This window comes from Lepisosteus platostomus, chromosome 3 (genome assembly GCF_059453375.1).
Source record: "Lepisosteus platostomus isolate fLepPlt1 chromosome 3, fLepPlt1.hap1, whole genome shotgun sequence".
Classification (NCBI taxonomy): Eukaryota; Metazoa; Chordata; class Actinopteri; order Semionotiformes; family Lepisosteidae; genus Lepisosteus; species Lepisosteus platostomus.
The window spans coordinates 47,774,690-47,801,254 of NC_142613.1; the positions used below are offsets into that span (position 1 = coordinate 47,774,690).

A 26,565-nucleotide genomic window follows, 5' to 3' on the forward strand; every position below is an offset into this window, starting at 1 on the left:
TTAATAAAAAAATAATAAATGAATCAAATATAAAAAATAAAAAATCACCGATATATCAAGGCATTCTCGCATAACTTTTAATCACACTTTTGCAGATATACGTTTTGACCACTTCTGTAAGATCGGGAGTGAGATGATTTAATTAGTATCGTTTTCTTTTTCGTTTTTAAGAAGAATATTAGCCATCGGAGAAATAATTATTTTATTGTGTAATGGTTTTGTTTATATGACATGAAGTAAACATTTTGGGTATAATTCCATGATAAAACAGCTGATCACACGTGAAGAAATGAGTTTAGACAGATTCCCAAAACGTGATTTTCAGCGTGCTTTTTTCAAACACAGCACAGCTCCAGGTAAAATTAAATGGAGGCAATATGTTTTGAGACTGGGTAAATCACGGTTGTTAGATCTGTAAGTAAAACTCCCTCAGGTCTGCGTATCCTGTTTTGAGGCTCTAAATCGATTATCTCTTTACTCTCTTGCTTTTTCTTGACGCAGGTCCAGCTGTGTGGCAGGCAATGATAGTCAATCACAGACTCGCAACCAATCCGCACTTCGGATTTCCTGGTCCGCAGAAGCCGGACGGTACGGTAGAAAACAGGGTTGGCTCAGTCGACAGAGCGTGGTGTAGGATATTAATATTTTATTTGTAATAAATAGATACAAAAATAAACTAGAAAAGTGATTAATTTATTATCGAAAAGGTGCTGCCTAGAATTGACAAGTAGTAATTCGTCGCTTGCAGTATCTGTGATGTCTGCGACGGCCGGCGGTGTCTCACCAGCCCCTCAGGGCTCGGCTCTCAGTGGTCCCGGTTCGGGAATGTCAATGTTCCGATGGTTGGAGGTCCTGGAGAAGGAATTTGACAAGGCTTTTGTGGATGTGGATCTGCTCCTCGGAGAGATCGACCCCGATCAGGCTGACATCACCTATGAGGGCCGTCAGAAAATGACCACTCTGAGTTCCTGCTTCGCTCAGCTGTGCCACAAGGCTCAGACCATCTTCCAGTTGAACCACAAACTGGAGGTAAGCACTCGGACACAGAGCATGTTAAAAGTGCCCGACGTCAGACGAGACCTGTACGGCGATTTATTGATTAGGGAACATGGCGTAGCTTTGCAAGTTAAGTCACATTCGCAGTGCCGTGAAACCCAAGAAGTATGCTTTATTTTAAAGTTCGTTTCTGTACTTGTATGTCAGTTGTGTTTGCCTAAAAACATCGCTCTGAAAACACAGACAGAAGAGAAGATAATTTAAACCATTAGCTAAAGATTTAGCACAAATTTGTCTTACTGAACATGGAATTTATACCTAGCTGTTCAGAGGAATGAACTTATGTTCATTGTGTGTTTTGGTATCTTTAGCGTTTCTTTGAGGTGTCACCAGAAGCTTTAGTTACTGATGTTAGAATTATGCAAGAGGGATAATCAGATGTATTTTAACCTCAAATACTTTAAAACATTTATTTTAAACCAAACTAGTCTTTGCTTTCTCTTTATCTCAAGTACTTACTGTAGGCTAAGACTAGAATAGAGTTAATAACATTTTTACCTGGCGTTTGGCAAAACCTCATAACATGTTTTAGTATGTTTTTTTTCTTCTGATTTGTTATCATATTTGTATAACACATTGGCTTTTAACTTTATAAGGTCACGTGAAGGACCACATTTGAAATTGTGAAATAGACGTATAATATCCACTTCCTTGATGTGTTTTGTTGGATTTTGAGTTTAGGGGTTACCCCAGTCTTGTGGAGTAAAACTCAGTAAACATGAGTTGTAATTGTACTGTGCTGTACTTCAGTTATATGGTAAGGTTTACAGGCTGGTGGTATCTGAGAAGAAATCGTCCAGTTCTGCTAGTGTGCAACAAAAGGCACAAGACAACTCTTTTGTAGATGACAAAGAAGCTTTAGAGCAAACTAGTAGAAATCAATTTCTTCATAAATCTTATTTAAGGTATCGTAATTGTAATGCTTAAAACTCAAAAATATGGAGTTAAAGATTTTAAATAATTTGTGCCCTATCAAGCATTTTCTTGTTTCTGGAAAAAAGTAACATTTATGTTAAATGTAAAATACAGGATCTTCTTCACACTTGTTAATTCCCTTTTGAGTGAGTGGCAATTCAATTATCTGTCATGTAACACTTGTCTTCTATTTTAACTGTACTGTGTGCTGTGCTAGTGGTTTTCTAATCCATCACCAAATGATTTTATAAAAGCAAGCTCTTCTACCATTGGATTAACTGGTGTGTCTCATTTTATACTTAAAAGAATGGATAGTACCCAGGCTAGAATGTGAATGGTTTGTAAGGCCTGATCTTTGAGTAAACTGGCTACATTATATACATTACAGAAGTCAATGTTTTGTGGTGTGTGTGAAGGAATATATATGCACAGTTAGAATGAAACTAAAGTTTAAGAAGGTATAATTTGTAAGGTACATAATGTAAAAATGTTTTATTATTTGTGCCTTTACAGATGCATAAACGTGATACTGAATTGTTTTGGGGGGTTTAATAAGGCATCAATAATATGCTGTAGTAGGAGAGGCAATAACTTCACTGTTGACAGTAAGGTTGTTTTGTACGGAAAAGTTAAAGAGAAGAAATAGTCACTACCCATGTTTGGCATGCTTCATCAACTGAATTTCCTAAAAATAAAACCTTAAAATGGAGTTATATGAAGTTACAATTTCAGTTGAGAATATATTTTAATGAACTGTAGAGCGACTGGGGATTTTACCTTCTTAAAAATCTTTTAAGTAGAAATAATGAAGATCATCACATACAGTGCCTTGCAAAGTGGTTCCTCCCTACTAAGAGATGGAAACAGTGCTAAGGGTGGTTCCATCAAATACGTCTATGCTAGTTTTTGATTCTTCTTTGCAGGTTTTCTGTCATTTAACATTTTGTACCGATAAAAGTATCTAGTTTAAGCACTCAAGTTTTGATTGAAAATACTCACTTTAAAAAATGTGTCTGCATCATTTGTAATTCAACAAAATGAGACATAACTGTAAGGGAAAATATGCTTTTGCAGGGCACTTCGTCTTTATCAGAAGCAGTATTTTTTCATATCAGATTTTTCTGTAAATGACTGCCGCAGCCGAGGAAAAAAATAAGCTCTGGTTAAAAGACATGTCACACTACTGGGCAGTGTATATGACTACTTAGCAAAACATTTTAGCTGATTCCTAGAGAAACCCAAAAAATTCACAAGCAGACAGAAATGCTTACTGCCACTTAGTCTGTCCAGAGCCTTTCCAGGAGCACTGTTCCTCTGCATGATATTTTAGACACATCTCATACTGAAAAGGTTGTGTTGTAAGCAGCACCTGTAGGTTATGGAGTTCAAAGCTACATTATACAGTCCCGGCATTCCTCAAACTCACTGAACATAGTAGTTTTCTGAAAGGTCAGAAATGAGGCCATCTATGCAGACAGATCAGTGAGAGTGCTAACTATTGGTTTCTAATAACAGCACCTTAGTCTCCAAAGACAGCCAGAATGCAAGCAGCTAAGTATACCGTGACCAAGAATAATTTTAAGTCAACCACATCTCTGAAACTGCATTATTTACCTGTTGATGGTGACTCAGTACACTCTGTCTGTACCCAGACTGGTCTTGTGGCCAGGTAGGTTCTCCTGGCACTCAATCACTGCTGTACTACAGTTGGTAGCCGCAAGAAAGGCAGGTTAAAAAAAGCAACATGTACTCAGAGGTGTTACTGCATCGTTACCTTCATATCTTCTCAAAGGTGATGTAATCTTAGCCAAGCCCATTACTTCATCTGAGTAAAAATATATTTTTTATAGAATTTAAAGCCTAAATTGAATTTTACCATGAAAGAAATTAAGGAATAAAATATTGTAGTTCAGGTGGACACCCGAGGAAGGCTCCACAGCCGAAACGTTGTGTTTTCTTTCTTCTCTTTTCCGCATGGAATAAACCTATTACTTGTTCCCTATAAAATATTGTGACTGACATGTTTCAACCCAGACTATAATGCTATTTATTATGTGTTGAATCCCCTATGTAGTTTTTGGAGCCTGCAATTACAGATAGAAGTATTAAAGTCTAAAGTGTTGCTCTTAATCCCTTAACTGTGCTCGTCCTTACTATTGCTGAGTATGACTGCAGTGCTGACAGTCTACATCAGTTCAGACTAACCTTTTATCTGGACATTCTTGATTATCAGTATCACTTAAGTTCCAGAAATCTTTTGCTTTTTTAGAAAAAGAAGTGGAACTAGTTGTATCCTAGATTCAGTTTGCTTGTATCTTTTGCAGTCCCAGACGGTACAGCATGTACCCTGTAGCACTGTATCGACTTTTCGTTTTCACAAATGCAATTCTTTGGACATCCATTGTCCAAAGACAATGTGTTTAGTATTGTTCCAGATGCAAGTTTATTATTGGATTGTTTTTTTTTGTTGTTGTTGAAAGGCTTCGAAAGGTATTTGTACAGTACTGTATGAGGGTGGGTGTGTCAAACACTCTCCTTGCTTATAGACATAATGACATAATGGTTCATGCTGATATGACAGCTGCTGCTTTTCTGTGCTGTTGACGTCACAGTATTGCTGTGGTTGGTCTGACCGGCAGTGCCAGAATTCACAGCAGCAAGAGGGCTATAATGAGGGTAAACAAAGAAGTCAGCTTGTATTTTAAAAGTCAGAATTTCTTGTTTAGTTCATTTGTGGTCACATTCCACCTCCGTCAGTTAAGAGCAAAAGTAGCTTCTGTGAGACTAAAGGTATGCAGTTTAATCACTAGTGCTTTGTTATTTCTCCATATTCTTAAGTTTGCCCATGTTGTATGTCATAACGCGTTGCCAGATTTATTATGCTGCATGTTTAAATGAACACATGATGCAGGTTTTCCAATTGATGATCACAGAATGCGTATGTAACATCAAAAAGTGTTTCTTATGGAAGCATTGATTTCATAATTTACAATATTAGAGTTTTTTTCTTTAATGTTAACCTATGGGGGATTTTAATTTTCCTAAAATAAACTGAGATATACTGTCAGGAATAGCAGTGACTTAAAATGAAATGGTAGGAATAGGAGATTGCTTCCTTCCTCTGTTTGTCACAATACTTATGATTGAGAATGCCTGTATTGATGTGGTGTTATTGAAAAATCAAGACAGAGTGAGGTAAACAGATCGAGGAACCACTAGGGAGCTTTAATCATAATGTTGTATACATGGCAGTATCCTTAGAATCATTAAATGTAGAATACAAAGCAAAGGTTTACAACTTTAGGAAAGCAGACTAAAATATCCTAAGAGTATTGAGTATGATTTTGGTTTCCACAGTACAAAAACGATATTGCTGATCTGGAAACAGTCAGTGACTAGACAGCCCACATTCCTGGGCTCACTGGAATCTCCTAAACTGACTGACTAAGTTAACCTAAGTTAACCTTTTTAGTCTTGAACAGAGAAGACTGAGGGAATCCGATAGTAGAATAACATACTTTCACTTAACCATTGCAGGTCATTCCTGTATGAAAATACTCAAAGAGCAGTGATTTTGCCCACTAATGTGTTCATTTCAAAATGACCAATCAGAAACTACGAAAATAAGCAGTATTTATCACTGTTTAGGGTTATTAGGTTTCACTAAAAATGAGAACTGAAACAAGAAGTTTTCAGTAGAAAAGCCTAATCATACATTTTTTTCATATATTGTAGCAGAACTTTTCAACCCTTTCTGACTCAAGGACCCATTTTGAAATACTCCTGCACAGAGAGGACCAACAAATTAAATATAAAATCAGTCTACAACTATTAGAAATAGTAAAATATCAAAAATGGAATTAGGTCAACAGATCTACTGTGCACTATTAGACTGCAACTGGGTACACTAATAATAATTCCTTGTACTCGATATAGCGATTTTCTAGACACTCCATTTAAAGCACTTTACAGATAATGGGGACTGCCCTCCACCACCACCAATGTGCAGCTCTACCTGGATGATGCGACTGCAGCCATAGTGCACCAGTACACTCGCCACACATCAGCTGTCAGTGGGGAGGAGAGCAGAGTGATGAAGCCAATTCACAGAATTCATCGGAGGCTATGACCGAAAAAGGCCAGGGGAAAATCTGGTCTAGAGTTAAGGTGGAGAACCTGTGGCCCGTCACTTAATTCATCTAGCCTGCGGGGTGGATTTATAAAAATTATTAGGCAAAGAACATTTTCAGTAAAGTAGTGACGTGTCGTTTGTTGATGGTGGAGTGAAGGGTAGTGTTGGCTTGAGAACCACAGTCTCGTGTTTGAATCTGGTTCATGTGACGTATCGTGTCCCACGGTCTGTACGGCACGATGCCTGTGTCTCAACGTTCATTTCCAGCTGTTATGTTCTAATGTTGTAGTTTGTGTGATACAATAAATGTTGCAACTGTGGCTTAATGTCACAGTGCTGTTCACTTTTTTTAATTCAATTTCTTAGAAAAGCAAAGACAGTCGGATACGTACCTAGCATTGCTATTATGTTTGTTCTCCTTGTGTATGTGAACGGGCCTCCGTGTGCTAATTTCTCAGATTCCTGTATTGTATTTTGTATTCCATAGTCTTTTATTTTTCCTCTCCGGTCTCCACTGATGACAAATAGAAATACAGTTACTTGTCTAAACTGACATCACCATGGAAACAGAAAGGGAAGGGGCAGGAAAGCATGTTTACATGGGTTATGCTGTGTCCTTTAGTGAGTGCGGTGGTCTGTATCATCTTTATATTTCTTAAAAAAAACATATTTAAATTAAAATCCAGCTCCGGGACTGCATCCTTTCAGTGGGGTAATCCACTGCCCAAAGTGAAGAGAGAGGGGATTGGCGTGACGATACACAGCAGAACTGATACGGATGCAGCCATTTCCCAGAAGAATTTGCTACACAAGAGCATCTTGCTCTCATCAGATTTTCCGTTAGAAGTTGATAATGTGTTTTAATGCTTATACCTGAATTGAAACTATTTTAATTTAATGGGAATATTCCGATACTTATTAGAACTCTCCATCTGATTTCACCAAAAATAATAAAATACTAATCTGGAGTGGTTTCATGAAACTTCTCCAACTACCAACTACAACTTTTATCAAAAGATGAAACAATGTGTTTTTATGTTTAGTTTTGTTTTCTTTCTGAAAACTAAAATTGTTTATTAATTGTTTTGGTGTGGGTTTGTCTTTACACCTTTACACCTTAAAATTCAATAATAAGCCTTTTTTTTGGTAAAAAGTCATTTTCATTAACTATTAACTAGTTTTAGAATCTTCCATTATTAGTGAAGTTGGGCTACAAGCCATTGACCACATTAGGAATAGCTACTGATCAGAAAAGTACAATTCTGGTGTGGTGATACAGTAAGGGATAAGATTAAAGACCACACCACACCTTTGCTTCCTCATCTGTGAATCTTTATGATGTGTTTTATGGACCTTTCACTCACGCTATTCATGTCACTTATCATATCATTGACAATAACAAGCACCATGACTTGAAATTTGTAAAAAGCCTGAAACAGAAATACACATATAAAATGTGTACCTTGTAAAAGAAATGATAAACCAAAATTCCTCCTCTCTTGAATCTGTAATTTTTAGGGTCTTTGTAGCATTAGATTTTGCTGTCTTAAAACTTGTATTAGGCCAGACTGATAAGGAACACATTTTGAAGAGATGGAAATCATAAAAATGAAAACAGGTTCTTTGTTTGGGGTTCCGTTGTTTTGATCTTTGATTACAGTGGTGAGTGTACCTGGTGCCAATTTCTTCCCATTTCTATAGCTTTTATTAAAAGAGTCAACATACATGCAACAGTGCAGCTGATTCCTCATGTTCTTTCTAGCTTAACCTTACATGAACCTTACTGTGCAGTGCAGTGTTCCACTGATGCCTTAGACAGCCCAGTTTCAGTCAGCCCCAGGGGGAAGCTAGGGCATCTATCTGGTACTGTCACAAACCTATTGTTTTAAATAATTAGCCCAATAATTTTCTTCTTAGATAGTCATTTTATTGGCTAGAGGTTAAATGAGCTTGTTATTGTGCATTACTGTAGGCATCATTAGTTTTAGCAAAACCTCTCAAGTGAGGCAATACCAATACAATACAAGAGAGGCAATGATAAAAACAGATAAAACACTAACGGGACCTTAGTTAGGATGTTTTATCCTAACTAGTGTCTAGTTGCCATGTTGAAAAAAGTAGACTGCCTTATTGGCAAGAATCCAGAGAATGGAATGTAGTAGAATGGAACTGGAAAGGTGTCTCGTATTATGTACTGACAGAATTGGGCCTTTTCAGGCTGGGACAAAGCAAGCCATGATATGATTTGCTGAACCTGAGGAGTTTAAAACTCTACACTGAGAGTCAAGGACTTCAAGGGATCATTGGAAATAAAGTTCATATGCAGTACATGTGGGAGGTTAGACAACAGGAGTTATGTCATTACACAATGGATTATAGGTGTATGGAACAAGCTGAAAAGTCATGTTGAAAATTTGAGTAATGCAATAAAATGTTTGGATTATTACTGTACTTCTATTTACAGGCAAGCTACAGTGGTTGAATTTTCACTTGTTAGAAGAATCTACCATTGTTCAATGTCATGTTCCATGTCTGATGCCTTTTGCTTTAGAAATCATGTTGTACTCATGACTCTTTCTTTCCATAGATATTATTTATGATCAGCCTTGTTTCTATTGTCTATTAATGCAATTTCTAGCAGAGTACAAAACTACTCATGTGTGTTTCTTTGTGTTGAAACTTGTTAATATCCCTGACATTAGCTATGATTACACAGCAGTCATACCAGATGTAGTGAACAGATATTCACACTTTTTCTAAATTAAACCATGTACAGAAGATCTCTGTCCTACCGGTTTTGTACAATAGGTGCACTAAAGGTCTTACATTGACTCCTGCTTTTCTCCTTATGCATGTTCAGCCCTCTCAGCTGACACACCTGTTTAGAGGAAATAGTGTTGAGCTACTGCTCTTTTCACTGTTAACTTGCTTCTGTTTGGCAATGAGACAACACCTAGTAATGGCTTGCGGTTTTACTGGGCTCTCATTCTACAAAATATGAAGTTTTATCAGTAGAGGAATTAAAAAAAAAAGATCAATAAATAGGGCACTACAGAGGAAACAAGATAAAAGAAGATACCATAGCTTTTCATTATTTTCTTATTAGTTTACAATCTATTTTTGCACACAAAACAGTTTGTGATTGTAAAGCCGACATGCTAAAAAGGGCAATTTGAGAACCACTCTTGTTTTCCAGTGAAAAGATGCATACTTTAAAGCAGGAACCACTGTAAACAGACACTATATGATTCAATGGTTTGGGTTCATGTCCATTTTCTATAATTTTTAGTATCCCTTTAGCTTTTGCAGGGTAGCTCAGAATAAGTCTCATAATTACATCACAGCTGTTTGATTGTTCTTTTCATTGCCTCTTATTATGTTTTTATAACAACTGAGTATACTAATGATTTTTTTATGTGTTAACCTCAAGTTAAGCATACTTCATGTGGTTCTTAAATAAAGCACAGGCTTTTTAGTACATTAGGTCAATGTCTTGTTTAAAAATGAATTTTCCTCATGATAATTCAGATAAGTAGAGGCATTTGTGATCTAATGCAAGCTGGTAACAGCCAAATCTATACTTTGTGATTCAATCAAATCTCACTTTATTACTAAAATAGCTAACATTTTCATCTTCTGACCTTCATCACAGCATTTCAACAATGAAGTCAACCTATACACGGTTGAACAGTGCATGTACCATACACAATACAAAGTAGCTGTCATTTAATTTCCTTTTGCATTACCCATTAATCATTACTCAGTTACTCAAAGAAAGGCCAACAGGTGCACTGAAGGGGCACTGTAAACTTTATGATTTGGCTTTCTGCATAATGATTGATAGGGGTCGGCTGATTTTGAGGATTAATTTATAGGGATTCACAGTCTTTCCAGTTCAAAATTAATATTGATGAAAATCACAACTGCCGTAAGTACCTATTCAGCTGTTAGTCCTGCTCAGAGCGGTGTTTGTTTGCTGGGGAGGGGGAATTGTTCCAGGTATGTGGCTTTGTGACTCAGCACATGCCATGCTGTTACAGGCATTGCTTCAGAAAATGTGGCTCCTGCTGCAGTCCAGGAATCTGTTCAATTTTAAACCATGAAAGTGCTTTGCCCTTGGTTACCATGATGTTTTTCCTTTGTATCTGGATACCTTCCTGAGCTCAGAAAGATGTCAGTTCTTCAAAGCAAGGAAACGAGCTTATTTTAATGTGAAGATTCGTTAAAGACTGCAATAAGAATAAGAAAAATACACCCAGCCTTATATAACAGTTGTACAGCATCCTTAATATTGGAAAATGTTTATTGTCTTTGAAGCAAGTCAAGAACTTGAAAGAACCATACAGAGAAATATAACATTTATGGCAAAATAATATTTTAAAAAACATTATTTGACTTGATTTTAGCCAGAAAAGAGCAGTAAATATTACAAGGATGTAAATGAGAATCACAGGAGCCATGATGCAGTTTTATACACCGTGCAGACCAAGGGCTAAAATAAAATGAAGAATTTCTCTAGGTTTGTTAAGGTTTTAACCCTGTTCCTGGGGACCCTGATCCTGGCAGGTTTTTTATCCAGCTAAGCTCTCGGCTACATAATTGAACCACATGACTGACCCAATAACAGGGTTAATTTGATCTTTTTTCATTTCCTACATATACATGTATAGCAGTTGCCCTTTAATTGGCAATGTATGAATGCATATTGTGGTGCATTCATAACTTAGGATCTTCAACTTTCCAGGAGGAAAAACATTTGCAGGGTTCCAATCAAAGAACTTATCAGTTCAGTTAACAAAACGGTGCATCATTGTGAGAATGAAATAAAATGCTTGAAGATTTGTGTGGCAAACAAAGACGCTGTCACTTGTATTAACCGGGTAAAAGGTCAAATAGGAGAATAATATTTAATAATAATAATAATAATAATAATAATAATAATAACAATACATAGGTAGAAGCGGGATATAAAATCGAACCCTTCTTAACCATCTAAGACCTAAACCTTTTACACCTCTGGTTCAGGAATTCAGTATTGTCACCAGTTCTGCAGCTTGGGAAGGTATAGAGTAAAATAAGACAGAAAAAATATACATCCTGTACAGTATAATGTCTCTATACAAACCAGCACTTATGGGTTCTCCTTTGCTTTTTCAAGTAAATTGCAGGTAAATGAGGTACCACAGCACTCCTTACCTCAGTGTACTGGATTTTCAGCACACTAGGACCAGAATTATTGCAGGTATCTGTCAGGCAATAAATGGTTAATTCAATATGTAGTGGATTCTTTAATTTTTTGGGGGAAAAATCCATCGAGGGAGTCAGTGTGAGGTTTTGCAAGCAGTGATTAAGAAATATTAGTGCAGAGAGTCTAAAGGATGACTTAACACAGCAGAGCTTAGGGTTCTCTTGGGGTTCCAGATCTGACTTCTCAGGAGAATTTTATATCACTAAAACCTATTTGCATAGGTGCAAATTCGAGTTTACCATTTCAAATGTACCCTTTTCAACAAATAACTGTCATAACAGACTAACACAGCCATCAAAACACCAAGTGTAATGACCAGTTTCTGTGGGTGTAATTATTTTCTTAAAAATCGTATTGAAGAATACTTTAAAACCCAGTTACGAAGACACTTCGATATTATTCTAAACTATACAGTAAAACTTAAAGTTATCAGCAGAAATGCCTTTAGAACAGAAATGTATTTTCTAAATACATTATTTAAATGTTCAAGTTCTGTGTTTTTGGCAAGGCTCACTTCAAATGATTAAATACTATAGTGTGTTTCACAATTTAAAATCATTAATGTTAAACTGAAAACTGAGTAGGATGGCAAAGCCTGTTACAGTGCCGTCTGCATTCCATTGGTTGGAAATGATATATGGCTACGATTGATTTAATAAAGAAATCAGTCCTGCACACACTAGAGTAATCCTTCCCTCCTTAAGCTTTGCAGAATCGCACCAGTAGAACTGGTTTTCTACTGTTATATTTTTAGTGTATATAACATTTTTTTTTCAGAAACCAATATTTTGTTTGATGCCTCTTATTACGCTGTGGCTCAGTTATGGAGTGAGTGACTGAGACTCTTGTAGATAACAAAACATTAGCTTCTGCATTTTCTGTGAAATGGCACTGAAGTCACTACCAAAATGTGTCCAAAAACTGGCTACACATTACTTGACAAAGCATGGTTGTACTATACCATGGGCTTCTAAAGATGATAGAATATGCCCTTCACCTAGCATATGATCCCCTGCACAGTCCAGGACAGTTCACTTTAGGCTTCCTGTGCAGAGGTGTTTCCTAGTGCTCTTATCTTTTGGTAGTGGCTGGGTGGATTGATTGACATCACACTCGGAAAAAAGAAAGCATTGTTCGTTAGAAACTAAAGCAGCAGAAATGTACCAAAACCAAATAAGACTGGTTTGGTCCTCCTGCTCCATTGTAGAGGGATTAAGTGATGGCACACCCTCCAAAAAAGAGAACGCTACTGTGTATCTTGGGAAAGAAAGCAGCCTTAAGGCTACTTTTAATAGCACAAACTGGCACAAACATAACACAAATGACTGGTTCAGTTCTCCTCTGCTGTTGTAGTGGAGGCTGAGTGACATTGCACTACTTACAGTGGCACAAACAGAACAGAAATTAATGCAGTGGGTTTCATTGTTTGTGCTTTTAAATAGAGGGGGCAACTTCACAGAGCTTCTTGAGCATGCTGGTCATTTTATTCCAATGACGTTTGCAGACTGTTCAGTACTCAGCACCTTTGCTAATTCTTTTGGAATAAACCTGATATCCATGCTATTTGGACTCTCTATCTGACTGTGTTGTATTGCTGTATGGCTCTTTGCTTGGTGCGCTGTATGTTGCACACAGACATGCTTCCAAAATGGCATGAATTGGAAAATGTTCATTCACGCAGTGCGGCCATCAGTGTGTGGTCCTTGGTCTTTTCTGAATTGCCATTCCACTTTCATGTGTGTCTCAGGCGCAGCTGGTGGATCTGAAATCAGAACTGACTGACGTGCAAGCCGAGAAGGCAGTGATTGAAAAGGAAGTCCATGACCAACTGCTGCAGCTGCACGCTATCCAGCTCCAACTACATTCCAAGACAGGACAGAATGTGGATTCAGGCTCCATCAAAGCCAAACTGGTGGGTATGAGCATGGCTCTTTATTCGCTCCTGATGTCAGTGGTTACAAAACATACTACTTTTGGATGAAGCTGAACATTTTATACACCCGTCTATGTATAAATGCTGCTGTGTTATAATTTCACTAATGCATGTTACATAAATTAATAATACTCCAACATACTTATGCCTTCTAACATGTCTTAACCTGATCACCTTCTTTTACATTTTCCACTCAAAGCCATTGTGACTAAAAATAGTTTAGAAATGAAATGTTTATTATTACAGTGACTCTCAAGCTGCAAGAAAGATGACAAAATCTGTTTAAATTGAAAACTGCAAAGCAGAACAAAGTGTAGTTGCACAGGATTTCGCTCTCTGTCAGAGATATACTTTAGGAATCTGATACAGGCACTAGTGGAAAAAATTGCTTACATGCAATTAAATCTGAAGATGATTGGCCATTATTAAAATAATTTATGAAGGTCCTTTGCTGTAATAGTTGATTGAGGCTTGATTATTACCACTAGTGTCTAAAGTATATTGTACAATCTAATATCTAAAGATATATGTACATATAAAATTACAGTAATATAAGCATTGTGTATGATATTGTTCACTTACTCATTTTGAGTGTTGAAGGTTTATCTTTACAAAGACTTTCTTGAGAATCGGACTCTGATAATTATAGTTTGGTTAACCTGTAGACATCGGTACAAAAATAATTTAAAAAATGAAACCTTTTAATTTTGCTTTCTGGGCTTGCATTACTTTGTCTGCTTTCTAACTTTAAAACTCTTTTTCTTTTCTGCCTTAAGTCTGTCCCTTCAGTGGAGGACATGGTAAGTGAAGTGTGACAGCTATTTTTGTTTCTGTAATCATAGCTGGGTCATTCCAGTCACTGCATAGTCCTAACTGAAATGGTGCTTCTTTTACTTTTTCATTGTCTTAGATTCAATCTAGAGTAAAAAAATTAATGGCATTAGATTGGATTTGCTGGTGGTACTTTAACCTTTCCAGTGTGACGGTAAGCAATTGATTGAATGCATGACGAATGCAGCTTCAAAAATATCTGCCAAATATCCAGAGTCCACAAATACCAGCATTTAATGTGACACTTCCTGTGGGTCTCATCCACATCTATTATCTTAGAGTAATGTATAAGTTAATCAGTCCCTCACATCATGGATTTTTTTTCTAGCATAAACCTGGTAAAAACAGTGCTCATACAATTTCAGAGGGACTTGATCAGTGTGGACTATGGGAGGTGTGACTTGGAGGCTTTTACAGCAAATCTGTGTCTATTGGTTAAATTAAACCTGCCACTTACAGTAGAACTTGTCCTCACAACTTCCCAAATGTGACCTTATAAGATGAGCTCTTGTTGGAATTTCTGGTCAAGGTGATCTGTCCTATTTAGGTTTCTGTGCCAGGTTGCAACTCAAAGAAAGGTTAAAAAAACAACAAGGGTTCCATTGCTCAGCAGGACAAGAAATCCAAGTAAATTGTTCTAGCAAGTCAGAGATTGGGAATCTCAGATAGGTAGATGTGTTGGTTGAGTTGGTGTGGAATGAAACAGATGTATGTTTTGTTGGCACAGCAGCAGAATTCCAGTATCTCTATTAAATCACTAGCGTAAACTATTGGAATATCTTTTAGTTGTGTGAAGGAGTTAGGTCTGAGTACCTTTATAAGATTGTAATAAGTTTTAAATTACCTTCCTGAAGAGCTTCTGAAGTTTGGAAGTCTTTTTCCTGTAAAAATATTTTTAAAACATAGTTTATGTGTATTATTTTCTAAAGACAGAATATAAAACTTGTCCAGAGCACATCAGATGATTGACTATTATTAAATGAGATTTATGCACATGCTGTGCTGTACGAGTTGAGTAGGAACTTGATTATTGCTATGATTAGTGTATAAAGTATACTATACAATCTGTCTATTATAGAGAATAAGAGATACATGTACATATACTGTGAGGTTACAGTAATATAAGCATGATACTGTATTGTTCAAGTATTCATTTTGACAGCTGTTTGAGCCCATCATGAGAAAAAATAGCCTGTTCTGCAAGTACACAGAGATTGTCGCTGGTTAAACCTGTGAAGGCCATCACTTTCAACCCATCTCATTCAATTGTTTTATTCCTGAAAATAATAAGATATGAATAATTAGTGTAAAAAACTTTGGCTTGTTTGTTTTCTGTTCCTGTTTACAATATTACCTGATTTCAACTGAAATATGCATTTTCAAGAGCAATGAGTACTTTATAATCAATAGTGACAATTCTTTAGATATGCATTCTAAATAATCCCTCATGGGATTTTAAGATATTTCATTACTTCATTTATCTTTTTCAAGGATATACTCATTGACATGAGTAATGTTAGAATTTTGCATAAATAGCATAGCACACCTGCCATGTTTGCAGATCTGAATGCTAAGATACAGAACTTCTCCACATAAATGTTCAAACCTGACATGCATGCTGAAAATAACTGGTCATACAAGTGGTTTGGAATTTTGATCTCTCTTCTTCTGGAATTTCTCCTTTTAGAGCTAAATTATGGCGTGATGACATTTCTAGATTCCCCGAGTCCTTAACACCCCAAGACCAGGGGGCAGTGTGAGGTTAGGTGTAAAGTCAATTGCGCTTGTAACAGTGCCACATTGCAGCTAAAACAGAACGTCTACAATGGGGATCCTACCTGCTGGAAAAGTGAAGCAGGTCAAGAACGTTCACCTCCTATTAACTTACTGCAGAGTTCTGCCATTGTTAAACTATGTAGGTTAAGCTGAAATGTATGGATAATTACACGTCTAAAGATTAAAAACCGTCAGCGATCTGGAAGCATAAAAAAGCACAAACGTGAAAATAGTATGTTAGGATTTTGTCTTGAGCTGGTGAGAGCCATCTTACAACATGCAGGTTTATGTAGAACCGGATAGTCAAGTGCTGTTCAAAGCACACATTCAGAGAGCTCGTATTCCACTTAGCATGTGTGTCATGACAGAGACATTCTGTTTTCTTTTTTATGATGATGTGCTCATTATGTCTGAATTACATCTTATTGACCTTGCAAATGTCCAGAGAGGCAACTGAACCGCAGAAGTATTTTTTCTTACTCGTTTTTCTATAGGACAGAACAAGAATGAGGCCTTAGTAAATTATTTCTCCCTCTCTTTTGGGGACTTGGAGCACTGCAAGCTTTCAGACAGGAAACCCTAAACATGTTAATCTTTATTACTATGCCTTAATAAAAACATATCAGTTGGTATTCTTTTGTGATAGCTGTCAGTTCCAGTTTACAGACCTCCTATCATTACCCTTGGGGATGTTGAAGGACAGTTGTGCTTTGCTGGTCACTGGTGATCTTGCCATGTTTGTATAACCTAAAAAGTTTTATTTCTTATACGCAAATTATCTTGAAACCTGAAACCCTAACCAAACAAAAGATTTTTATTTTTTTAAATGAGACCTTTCTTGAAGATTTTACAGAAACAGAAATCTTGTACTGCAACCCAAATCCATTGAAAGACTTTAAGCTTAAAGTCACAAAATGTCACAACGTGCATTCTTATTGATGTAAATTATTACGTTATGTCATGTCAGAGGAAAATAAGACTCTCATAACATTAGTTGTCTTATTAAGTTTCTGTGAATTATCATTGAGCCATGTGCTCAATATGGACCTGAAAGAGAGGGTCCATGCTGCGCTGTTTGGAATATAGGTTACAGAACTGATCATTTCACAAAACCAATATCAATAAATTATACGAGATGCATGGTTAATGTGGGCCTTAGCAAAACTGAATTCTTGCACCTCTTTCTTTTCTTATGGGAGAAAGAACTGTGAGCAGCACTATCCAGACCCAGAGGACACTAGCCTCGCAGTCGGGAGTTTAAATAAGCCCTCAAAACCAGAAATGGGATTTCCCTCCAAAAGACAAAGCCTGAGTGACCAGTCAAGGAAAGAACCCCTGATTTCAACATGACCGGCACGGTCTTTTCACTGATATTGTTAGCCTTAATTCTATTGCTGTATTACTCACCAGTACTGCATTGGATTATTCACCTGGAGGAAACCAACAGAAATGAGAAGAAGACTGTGGAGCAGCTTGTGTGTGGGAAGTGGTACAATTATTGTGTGAGAAAATACGGCAGCTGAGTAAAATACAGCATGTTTCTATCTGGCAAGCTTTCCATAACATGCAGATTTCTGGAGACATGGTTTGGATGAAGGATCACCAGGATGTCTGCTGCTTTCTTTGTATCGGTCTCAGCAGAGTGCTGAAATGTTTTTGTCCTCTCTGTGGGTCACGAGCTGCCTGCAGGAGATGTGGCTCTGCTTTTGTGAGTCATTTGGACTGTACAGTCAACAACATACTGCAGACAGGGCGGTTTTTGATTGCATAGCTAGTTTTGGACAGCATCCCATTTTTTTTTGCAAACAAGACCTTATTGCAAGTCTCATGGGGCTTGTTTATATCACTATGGCGTTGGAATTAAGGATTCTTGTAGTATTCTGTCCTGTACGGTTGTCATTAGTATTTTCACTCAAGATGGACGACTCCTAGAAATCTGCTGAAATTCAACATCTCTTTACACTTTCACAATATTAATATTACAATATTGTTACAAAATTACAATATTACAACACTTAAATATCACTGGATTGTTTATGTGCCCTAAATATTTCAGTTACTGTATTTTATACAGAATTTAGGCAAAATGAAATATTGTGTTTTCTTTTTGTGAATTAACTCCCTACTGGAGAACATAATGAACAATGATTAATTTTGAGTTTTTCTGACATCCTTACACAGTACTCCACTATAGTGTAGGGTTTTCAGTGCTGGAGAAGAGTTTGCAGGGCTGACAGCCGTGTTCAGCTTTCAGTCCCTTGTTTTGTGTTGTGTAGGAGAAGGAGCTGGAGGCAAACAAGAAGGAAAAGGTGAAGGAGGCGAAGTTGGAGGCGGAGGTGAGGCTGCAGAAGAAGGAGAATGAAGCTCTGCGGAGACACATCGCCGTCCTGCAGGCAGAAGTCTACGGAGCACGATTAGCTGCTAAGTACCTGGATAAAGAGCTGGCCGGAAGGTAAAGGGCATGGATTTACAGCTCATCAAAAAATCCTGGATCCTCACTGCTTTTCATTGTCTCTTTCATTTCCCATTTCATCACTTTATTAAGCTGCTTCGTCTTGAGGTCTTAATGACTTATTGGTTTGTCTGAAGGTTTTTTTATGCATCATGACAGATTTTCTGTTTCAAACTGTGAAACTGTCCCGGGCTTTAGTTTCTCTTCTTCTCTGAAAGAACTAACAGAGGCAACAAAATTTAAAGAAATTGAGAAACATAAATGTGAAAATTGTGTTGAACATGTCAAATCTGAAACCAAGTTTAGTAACCATTTTGTAATAGTAATTTCAGCATTCATGTATTATGTTTCTTACATGTAATATTTTATGAAGTTTTGAATGATGAGCAAGGGCCTTAAAACTAAAGATTAATGTAACAACTCTCCTTTTAACTTTGTAACACTGCTGCCCTCTGGTGACCTACAAGACACCTTTTTTTCTTTGACCCATGACTTCTTTTTTGCTGTTAAACAGATAATTCTTAAGAATGTAAGAAAGGTTAAATGTGAGAGGAATCCATTTGGTCCATCTAGACCATGTCATATTTAGTTCTTAATTGATCTAATGATTTCATACAGCTGTTTCTTAAAAGAAGCCAGGATAAGGGCTTCAACAACATGGCTGGGTAGCTTGTTTCATACCCACACGACTCTTTGGGTACAGAAGTCCACCTTTCTTGTTATTAAATTCTCTTCCATATAGTTTCCCCCTTTGTTCGTGTTTCACTGTCAGTTTGGGTGATATGATAGAGAGCCCTTTCAGACATGCTTCAAATAGGACATATTGCCTCAGTTTGGTAAAAGCAGGGACTCATTAACACATGGCATTGATGATTATCTTTAAAGTGAGAGCAGTCAGGCATATAAATAATGCTTATCAGAGAGGAATTTTACTATAGTTTAACTGGAGCAATACTTCTAGATTTTATCTGTAGAGAAACTAGCAATTTGCCCTGTAAGTAGGGCATAAAGTATATATATTATGAAGTGTTTATGAAAGTATGATTTGACTATGGTGATCAAGAATGAGGCACAAAATGTTTACAAGGTGAGACGTGCAGTTTAGGGCCTCAGAGTAACTGTGTGTTTGTGTCACCTGGGCAGGGTGCAGCAGATCCAGCTGCTGGGGCGAGATATGAAGGGCCCTGCTCATGACAAACTGTGGAATCAGCTGGAGGCGGAAATCCATCTTCACCGGCACAAGACTGTCATCAGGGCTTGTCGGGGACGCAATGATCCAAAGAAGCCCTTGCCTTCTCCCACTGGACATGTAAGTACCAAACAGTAGGTAATTACGCTTTTGTAGTTTAATTAAAGGCAGGGGACATCCTTTCAGTGAATTGCATGTTTACCTCACTCCTGCCCCCAGTAATTGTTATTACAATGTTTAGTCTTACGCTTCTGCTAATCACAACAGCCTTATGTAGTTTGGAGGCATTATGGTTATATACGTATACACTTAAGTATATTTTGCTGTGACTTTCTTTTTTTCTGAGATCTTAAGAACCTTTTCACAAATGTTTAGTCTGATACAATTTCCTTGTCTCATTGTATTAACTTGTTTTCCCGTTAAGATTGAGCACGTACAATTTAGTAGTAGTAGAAGTAGTATTAAGAAAACATAAGTCAAAATTGTGTCAAATGTATAATGATGGTTTCACAGACACTGCTCTTTGAACATTAGACATTTATTTTCCCATTGTCTTTCCTTCAGTGAATAGGTTAATACCGGAATACCTTAAGCAATAAGGTGTTTGCTCATACCTTTTGCATAAACTGGTATCCTTTTAAGGTAGATGATATAGTTAATATAAAAATGGCATTCACTGTCAAGATGGCTGAAACTTTTAAGTCATTATATTTTTTAACTATTGAAGCTTAATTGAAGTAGTATCAAATTAATTAAAAAAAACATTTATGTCACAACCAGGACACAGAAACATTAAAGAAGACTCAAGGTGTGGGACCCATACGAAAGGTTTTGCTGTCTAAAGAAGATCATGAAGGACTTGGCATTTCAATCACTGTGAGTTCACAGGTTGATCAGGTTTTAATGTTGCTGTGTCAGTCCTATCCAAGTGCTGACCCAGAATGATTCAGTTAATAGCGACGGGGCAAAAGTAGTTGCTTAAATAAATTTCTGAGGTCAAACAGCAACCTCTGCTATGGTTTATAGTACCATCTGTGATATGATAAATACATGAAGTCCACAAAGTCACATTGCACATGTGAGTTCAATAATATAAAATATAAATCTTATTATTCACATATCGTGGCCTGCTAAGTATTTTTTAGAAAAATCTTAGTGTACTAATGTTGTAGTCTCTCTGGAATTTACCGTTTTACATGAAACGTGAATAAAATAAATAAACCTACAAAAGTGAGCTGGCTGAAACATTTGGGTAATTACTTTGGCTTTGAAACTTTTTAAATTTTATCCATGGCTTAAGTGCTGCTTTAACAAAGCAAATGTTTGATGCTCTGATTTTTTTAATCCAGAAAAGGCTGGGTGAGATCCTCAGATCAGTTAGCTGCTGAGTACTGTAAATCTAACAGACTGAACGGCCACCTCTCTTTTGGAACCTTTCTTGCACTCTTATTAAATCCTGGTTGTGCTCTTTATTTCAATATTGCATTTGTGTATAATCAGGGAGGTAAGGAACATGGGGTGCCCATCTTGATATCCGAGATCCACCCTACGCAGCCTGCAGAGCGGTGTGGAGGCCTGCATGTGGGCGACGCCATCCTGGCAGTTAATGGCATCAACCTGAGAGACGCCAAGCACAAAGAAGCTGTTACTATTTTGTCCCAGCAGGTAGGAAAAGCCTTCTGTAAAAGAACTCAAAAGACAAATGCCTAGGAAACTGAGTAACCACAGAGGTGCATTTTTAAATGGATTTTGTGTAATAATTTTAACAAGATTTTCCCCCACGTCTTAATGTGAACCTGCTTGGTGTATCATGTGGCCACGGTTCCGTCTTGGAAATTGAAAGACAGGATACAGGTGCATGGTTCCTGGATTCTAGCTATTACAAACATCCTTCCATTTCCTAGCTGCCGCTTCATCCAATACTTTTTCCCGGGGGAGCCGTAGCCTATCCCGACAAGCAATGGGCGCAAGGCAGGGTACATCCTGGACAGGAGGCCTCTTCACTGTAGGACACACACAGACACAAACACTCACACATTCCCACCAGGGCTAATTTCACTACAAGCCAATTTAGCTACCAGTATGTTTTTGGCCTGTGCGAGGAAACCGACACAAACACGGGGAAGAACATACAAACTCCATGCAGGTAGCACCCCAGGAACTGAACCCAGGGCCGTTGAACTGAACCACTGCGCCAGTGTGCAGCCCATGTAGTGAAAATATACAACTTACGTTTTGTTCATGCATTAAGAGAAGATGGACATAAAATATAGTGAGCACAGCTGATGTATTTAAAGGTCTTTTCTAATAGTATTATTTACAGAGCTGTAGATTGTTATCGGACTGTATAGCTGTTTTAAATCAAAAAGACAACTAGAGTACAGTAGATATCAATTCAGGGTTGAATTGACAAGTGCACAAGTGTGTGGCCGAGGAGTTGTTTTGGGTGAAAGGGAAACACTCTAGACCTGCCTTACCCCCACCTTAAGTTGTAAGTGCCGCTGGCCATGACACGATTCCCACAAGAATGCGGGCTCGACAGTTTAACACCGAACAGCCAAGCAGACGGGAGCCGTGATTGGAAACATTAAAAACATGAATGAGAACGTCGAAGGGCACTAACAGTTTTTCAAACAGTTACATCTTAAACAATTGAACACCATAACCCTGAAAGGAGATTTTCAATCGACAGTTGTTTAAACTGTCTTTCCAGAGAGGCGAGATTGAGTTCGAGGTTGTCTACGTGGCTCCGGAGGTGGACTCGGACGATGAGAACGTGGAATATGAGGACGACAGCGGGCATCGCTACCGGTTGTACCTTGACGAGCTGGAGGAGACCTCCGCAGCAAAACGCAGCAGCAGCTCTGGGGATACTGGGTCATTGCAAGGTAAACTAGAGAGGCCATAGAGGTTAGAACACATGTAGGGGTAGGCAAAAGGCTGAAATGACATGCTAAATAAAGACGCTTGGGGAAGAACTACGCATTTTCATTAAATTTCAATGGAGTATAAGTCTGAAAAGGAGAAATAATGTTTACATATAACCCTTTGGCAGAAATCCGTTTTCCTTGCAGTATTGTAGTGCACTCACTTATATTCAGCATTTGGGAACCGATTTGAAGGGATTTAAAGGAACAGTAACATGGAGGTTTTTTATTTACATTTTCACAGTTCATAAACTCAGTTTGCAAAAGGCTGTTGTTACATTTTATGCTGCGTTGCTGCTCAGATTGTAATGATTCTTGTCTTATCATTTCAGTATAAAACAATACATTCATCTTCAGCAGCATTACATGTATTAATGTGGATTTTGTTAATTATTGAACACCATTAAAAAAAAAAGAATTAATCATTGGACCATCTCTATATAAAGCAGAGAATGTAATCCTATTTTGTCTACTGAGAAGGCATTGATGAATTTGTCAGAGATTTAATTTAGAAGCTTCTCATGGCATTTCCAGGACATGCATGACATCTTTGTAAATTATGAGACATGTGCTGTGATTTATTTTATAATGTCACAGCCAAAGTGTAATCAAATAACTGAATCACTCTCGTGAAGCTGCTTTTGCTCTCAATAGATTCTTGAAAAGTCTCTTGACATCAGGAAAGTCAGAAAGCAGAAAGCTGGCATTTTAACAGTTTTTCTGAGATAAAGGAGCACATTGTGTCAGATCTGCATAACGGAACATAATGGTTACAAATGAGAGGAAGCTGTTCAGCTGATCTTGCTTTTACGGCTGCCAGTAGCTTATTGATCGAAGCAAATTGGGGAAACACAAGCAAAACAGATTATTTTCAAGCATGTTTATGTCTGGTAGGCAAGTAATCTTTCAATTTAGTTGCAAGCCTTATTTCTGTCTAATATGTCCTTTATCGTTTGAAGCCCTGGAGAAGAATTCTGTGAGTGAAGGTGTGGAGAATGGAGACCTAGGGATATCAAATGAAACCGCGTCAGAGGAAACCGGACCCAAGACTGCCGAGTCTGCTGACAGTTCTTCATAGGCTGCCGGCGAAAGAAGACAGAGGATGAAAGACTTTGTATATGTGTTAAATAATGAGAGTTTTGTATTTTAAGAGAATGGACTGCGTTGGAGACAATGGGAAGATGCATGAGAATAAAAGAAGGAGAATGGCGTTGCACTGGTTACTGTTGCAATACATTCTAAACAATACTAAAAGCATGTTACCATTCCTGTTTGAGCAGTAATAAGCCACAGAGAAAAGAGAAGTTGCCATATTACTGGAGTGTTCAGATGCAGGTCCCGCAAATGATGCAGGAGATTAATTGATGGGTTAAAGGGGAGGGGTATGGGGTTGGCCTAGAGTGATATTACTTTTTATTGTCTGGAGCATCTGTAAGCTGTTACTGAGCTAGTGGGGACTGCGTCATGGGCTAAACTACTATTTAACTCTTTATTCCTGGCTTGTAAAGGAGATTTACTGAGCTCTTCTGAAGGTTAAATTAAATTTCTATTCCTTCACTGCAAGTTACTGCAAAGTATTGGTTAACAGACCTCTGCAATGCAGCTACATTTTAACATGGTGTTGGGTCAGTGAGTGTCTTATTTATTCATATGCCCATTTGTTTAATGACCAAATACTTGGTGAATCAGGTTTGCTTGTCTTTAATCCACTTTTCTAATGTTGAACTTTACATCTGATAAAGGTGTGAAACAGTTCCGTGCCATTTCATAGTGTAATAAAACAGAATAGCTATCTGTCCCTGCTCATCAGGCATTTTCAGGGTTTCAATGTAAATTAACTGTTATAGGGATTATTTGTAGATGTACTTGAAAAATAAGTTTTTTTTTCTCTTTATACACCTTGATCCATCAATTTAAAACCCAGGCTTTATATATTAAAATAAATACTATAAATATAAATAATATATGAAATAAAACTCCCTAGCACAAAAATGCATGTCCCACTATTGATCCTGTTACAAATGAATGAGGCAGTAATCAGTCTCCTATTGAGGTGCCTTAGACTTGGTGTAGCTGGACAGGAGAACAGAAAAATAGAGAACAGTGGTCATGTACCGACTATCCATGGAATAAAAGAAGTGGAAAAAGGCACACAACAGTCTGACAAAAGTATTGCACAGTGGACTTAACATACACTACACCTACTAAATTGACTGCTTTGAATATTTTCTAACAGTAGTTTTACATTTTGCATGCCTTCAAGGTTGCTAAAGATGGCAGGTATTTTTTTTAATTCTGAAGTATTTGTAATACGTAGTGTTGCTACTCATGTCTGTAATTTAGTTATTTGTGTCATAACATTTTAATTCTATTCATACAAGAATTTTGAACATATATTGTAAATAAAAGGAAGGTGTGTGAACCATCAGTTTTTTTTCCCCAGCAGTCTTACCTGGATATGTATTACATGTCTGTTGCAGTATACTTTGATGTGGAATTCTTTTGGAAACCTTCACCTGTCCTCTGAGCTAAAAGAGGTGACATGGAAATGTGCAGTATTGTGTTGAATACCTTGTACAGTACTTGGATGGAAATAATGTAAGAGTAAGGAAGCACATTGTAATTATTTGCATTGCTGTATCATAATAATGTGAAAAAGTGCAATGTATTTATTACTGTCAATTTTGCATCATTATTATACCTTTGAAAGGCTTTTTTAAAGCATTCTATTTTTTTTACCATTACTGCTATATTTTTGTGTGGATGTAATGAAATGTCCTAACTGTGCTTCCACCACCTTTCATTTTTAATACAGGTATGTTATTCCTTTGCCATTGGTGTTTTCAGTTTTCTTTAAAGAGAAATTGAGGCCCTTTTCTTCCAGTGTATTCTGTTTCTCCTGCAGCCTACTGCCTACTGGGGAAGTTTTTGTTTATTTCTGGCCTCTAACCAAAGATGACCAATATCCAGGGCTTGCACTGGTCACACTGGATTTCAGTTGCAGGGTCACAAGGTGAAAGTCTGTACCAAGGAGACAGGCAGGAAGGAAGACAAGCATTTCACTTTGAAAGCTTTAACATATAATGAGCGTTAAAAGCCAAAATGCAGCACACGACCTGTAACTCTTCTAAGTTACAATCAAACACAGGCATTTTACTTAGCAGCAATAAACAGATGATTTATTGTCTTTACACCAACACTGAGGAAGTAATGTGATGTAACATTATACGGTAGATGTACACAAAACACTTTATGCCTGTTTGCTTCAAATCTGGTGTGTATAACTTTTTTTAATTTGCTACTGATTACTGTATTTCTGTGGGTTTAGAACGTTTTTTGTTGTTGATCTCTGCAGTATTGCAGTCTCTTTCCCTTCTACATACCGGGTTCTTTTAGTTTTGTTGAATAAAAGTGAAAAATAGTACAGTGTGTTCATTTAAATGAGGGAGGCTTTTGCAGTTGTCCATTAGTCTTATGTCTGTTCTATATCTGACTTTTTGTAATGGCTTTCCATGTATTTTTTCCTGTGGTGAAAACCTTTTGCTTTGCATTTAATGCTATAAAATCAACCCACCTTGATCATTCAAGGCTTGCCATATTTCTCTTTGTGCTTGTAATGGCCATTGCCATTGCAGTTAATGATTGCATTTGTGTATTCATATTTATCCAGTGTTACTTTATGGAACAAAATCTGATTTAAGCATGCTTATTTTTGCAGAATGTTTTTTTTTAATCCATGGCTGGATTTTTTTTTTCCATATGAAAAAATAGCATTTTGTTCCAGACCCCAAGAAGACCAGTTTTAATGTATCATATGTCTTAATTACACTTCAGTGGTACATGTGTAACATGTCTAATATTTGAATAAACGGAAATTTATCTTGCTCAGATGGAGATCAAGTAGTCAGTCCAGTTTCTTTAAACTTCCATCAACTTTTTCCATACCATAAGGCCGTAGCAGTATAATCTTCATTAAAGTCATTGTTGATGTGTCTTTGATGTGCTAATTAGGGTAAAGGAAATGGACTTTTCACTGTGAGTGTTCTTTCAATAAGGGCTACACTGGCATTAGTGGAAAAGGAAGAAAACAGCATTGCTACTATGGT

General features: G+C 37.3%; 1 protein-coding gene across 2 annotated transcripts; it reads left to right on the forward strand.

Annotated features, from left to right (window-relative positions):
- The first annotated feature begins 519 nt into the window (after window positions 1–519).
- On the forward strand, window positions 520–26,353 carry gopc (golgi-associated PDZ and coiled-coil motif containing). 2 transcript variants are annotated; one of them, XM_088625824.1, is made up of 9 exons: window positions 520–1,029; window positions 13,099–13,263; window positions 14,061–14,084; window positions 18,168–18,343; window positions 19,487–19,652; window positions 20,313–20,408; window positions 21,033–21,197; window positions 22,246–22,420; window positions 23,419–26,353. In XM_088625824.1, the coding sequence occupies exons 1-9, from the start codon at window positions 757–759 to the stop codon at window positions 23,535–23,537; spliced, it is 1,359 nt and encodes a 452-aa protein (XP_088481950.1). In that variant the 5' UTR covers window positions 520–756; the 3' UTR covers window positions 23,538–26,353. The 2 variants fall into 2 exon arrangements, with proteins under 2 accessions (XP_088481950.1, XP_088481951.1); XM_088625825.1 differs by lacking the exon at window positions 14,061–14,084 and having other exon boundaries at window positions 521–1,029.
- Window positions 26,354–26,565: the final 212 nt, after the last annotated feature.

Bases quoted from the DNA above. Each gene is read 5' to 3' on its own strand.
- gopc (XM_088625824.1), top strand. From the start codon at position 757: ATGTCTGCGACGGCCGGCGGTGTCTCACCAGCCCCTCAGGGCTCGGCT. The intron at 1,030-13,098 runs GTAAGCACTCGG...TGTGTGTCTCAG, and splicing joins AGTTGAACCACAAACTGGAG to GCGCAGCTGGTGGATCTGAA. The intron at 14,085-18,167 runs GTAAGTGAAGTG...TGTGTTGTGTAG, and splicing joins TCCCTTCAGTGGAGGACATG to GAGAAGGAGCTGGAGGCAAA.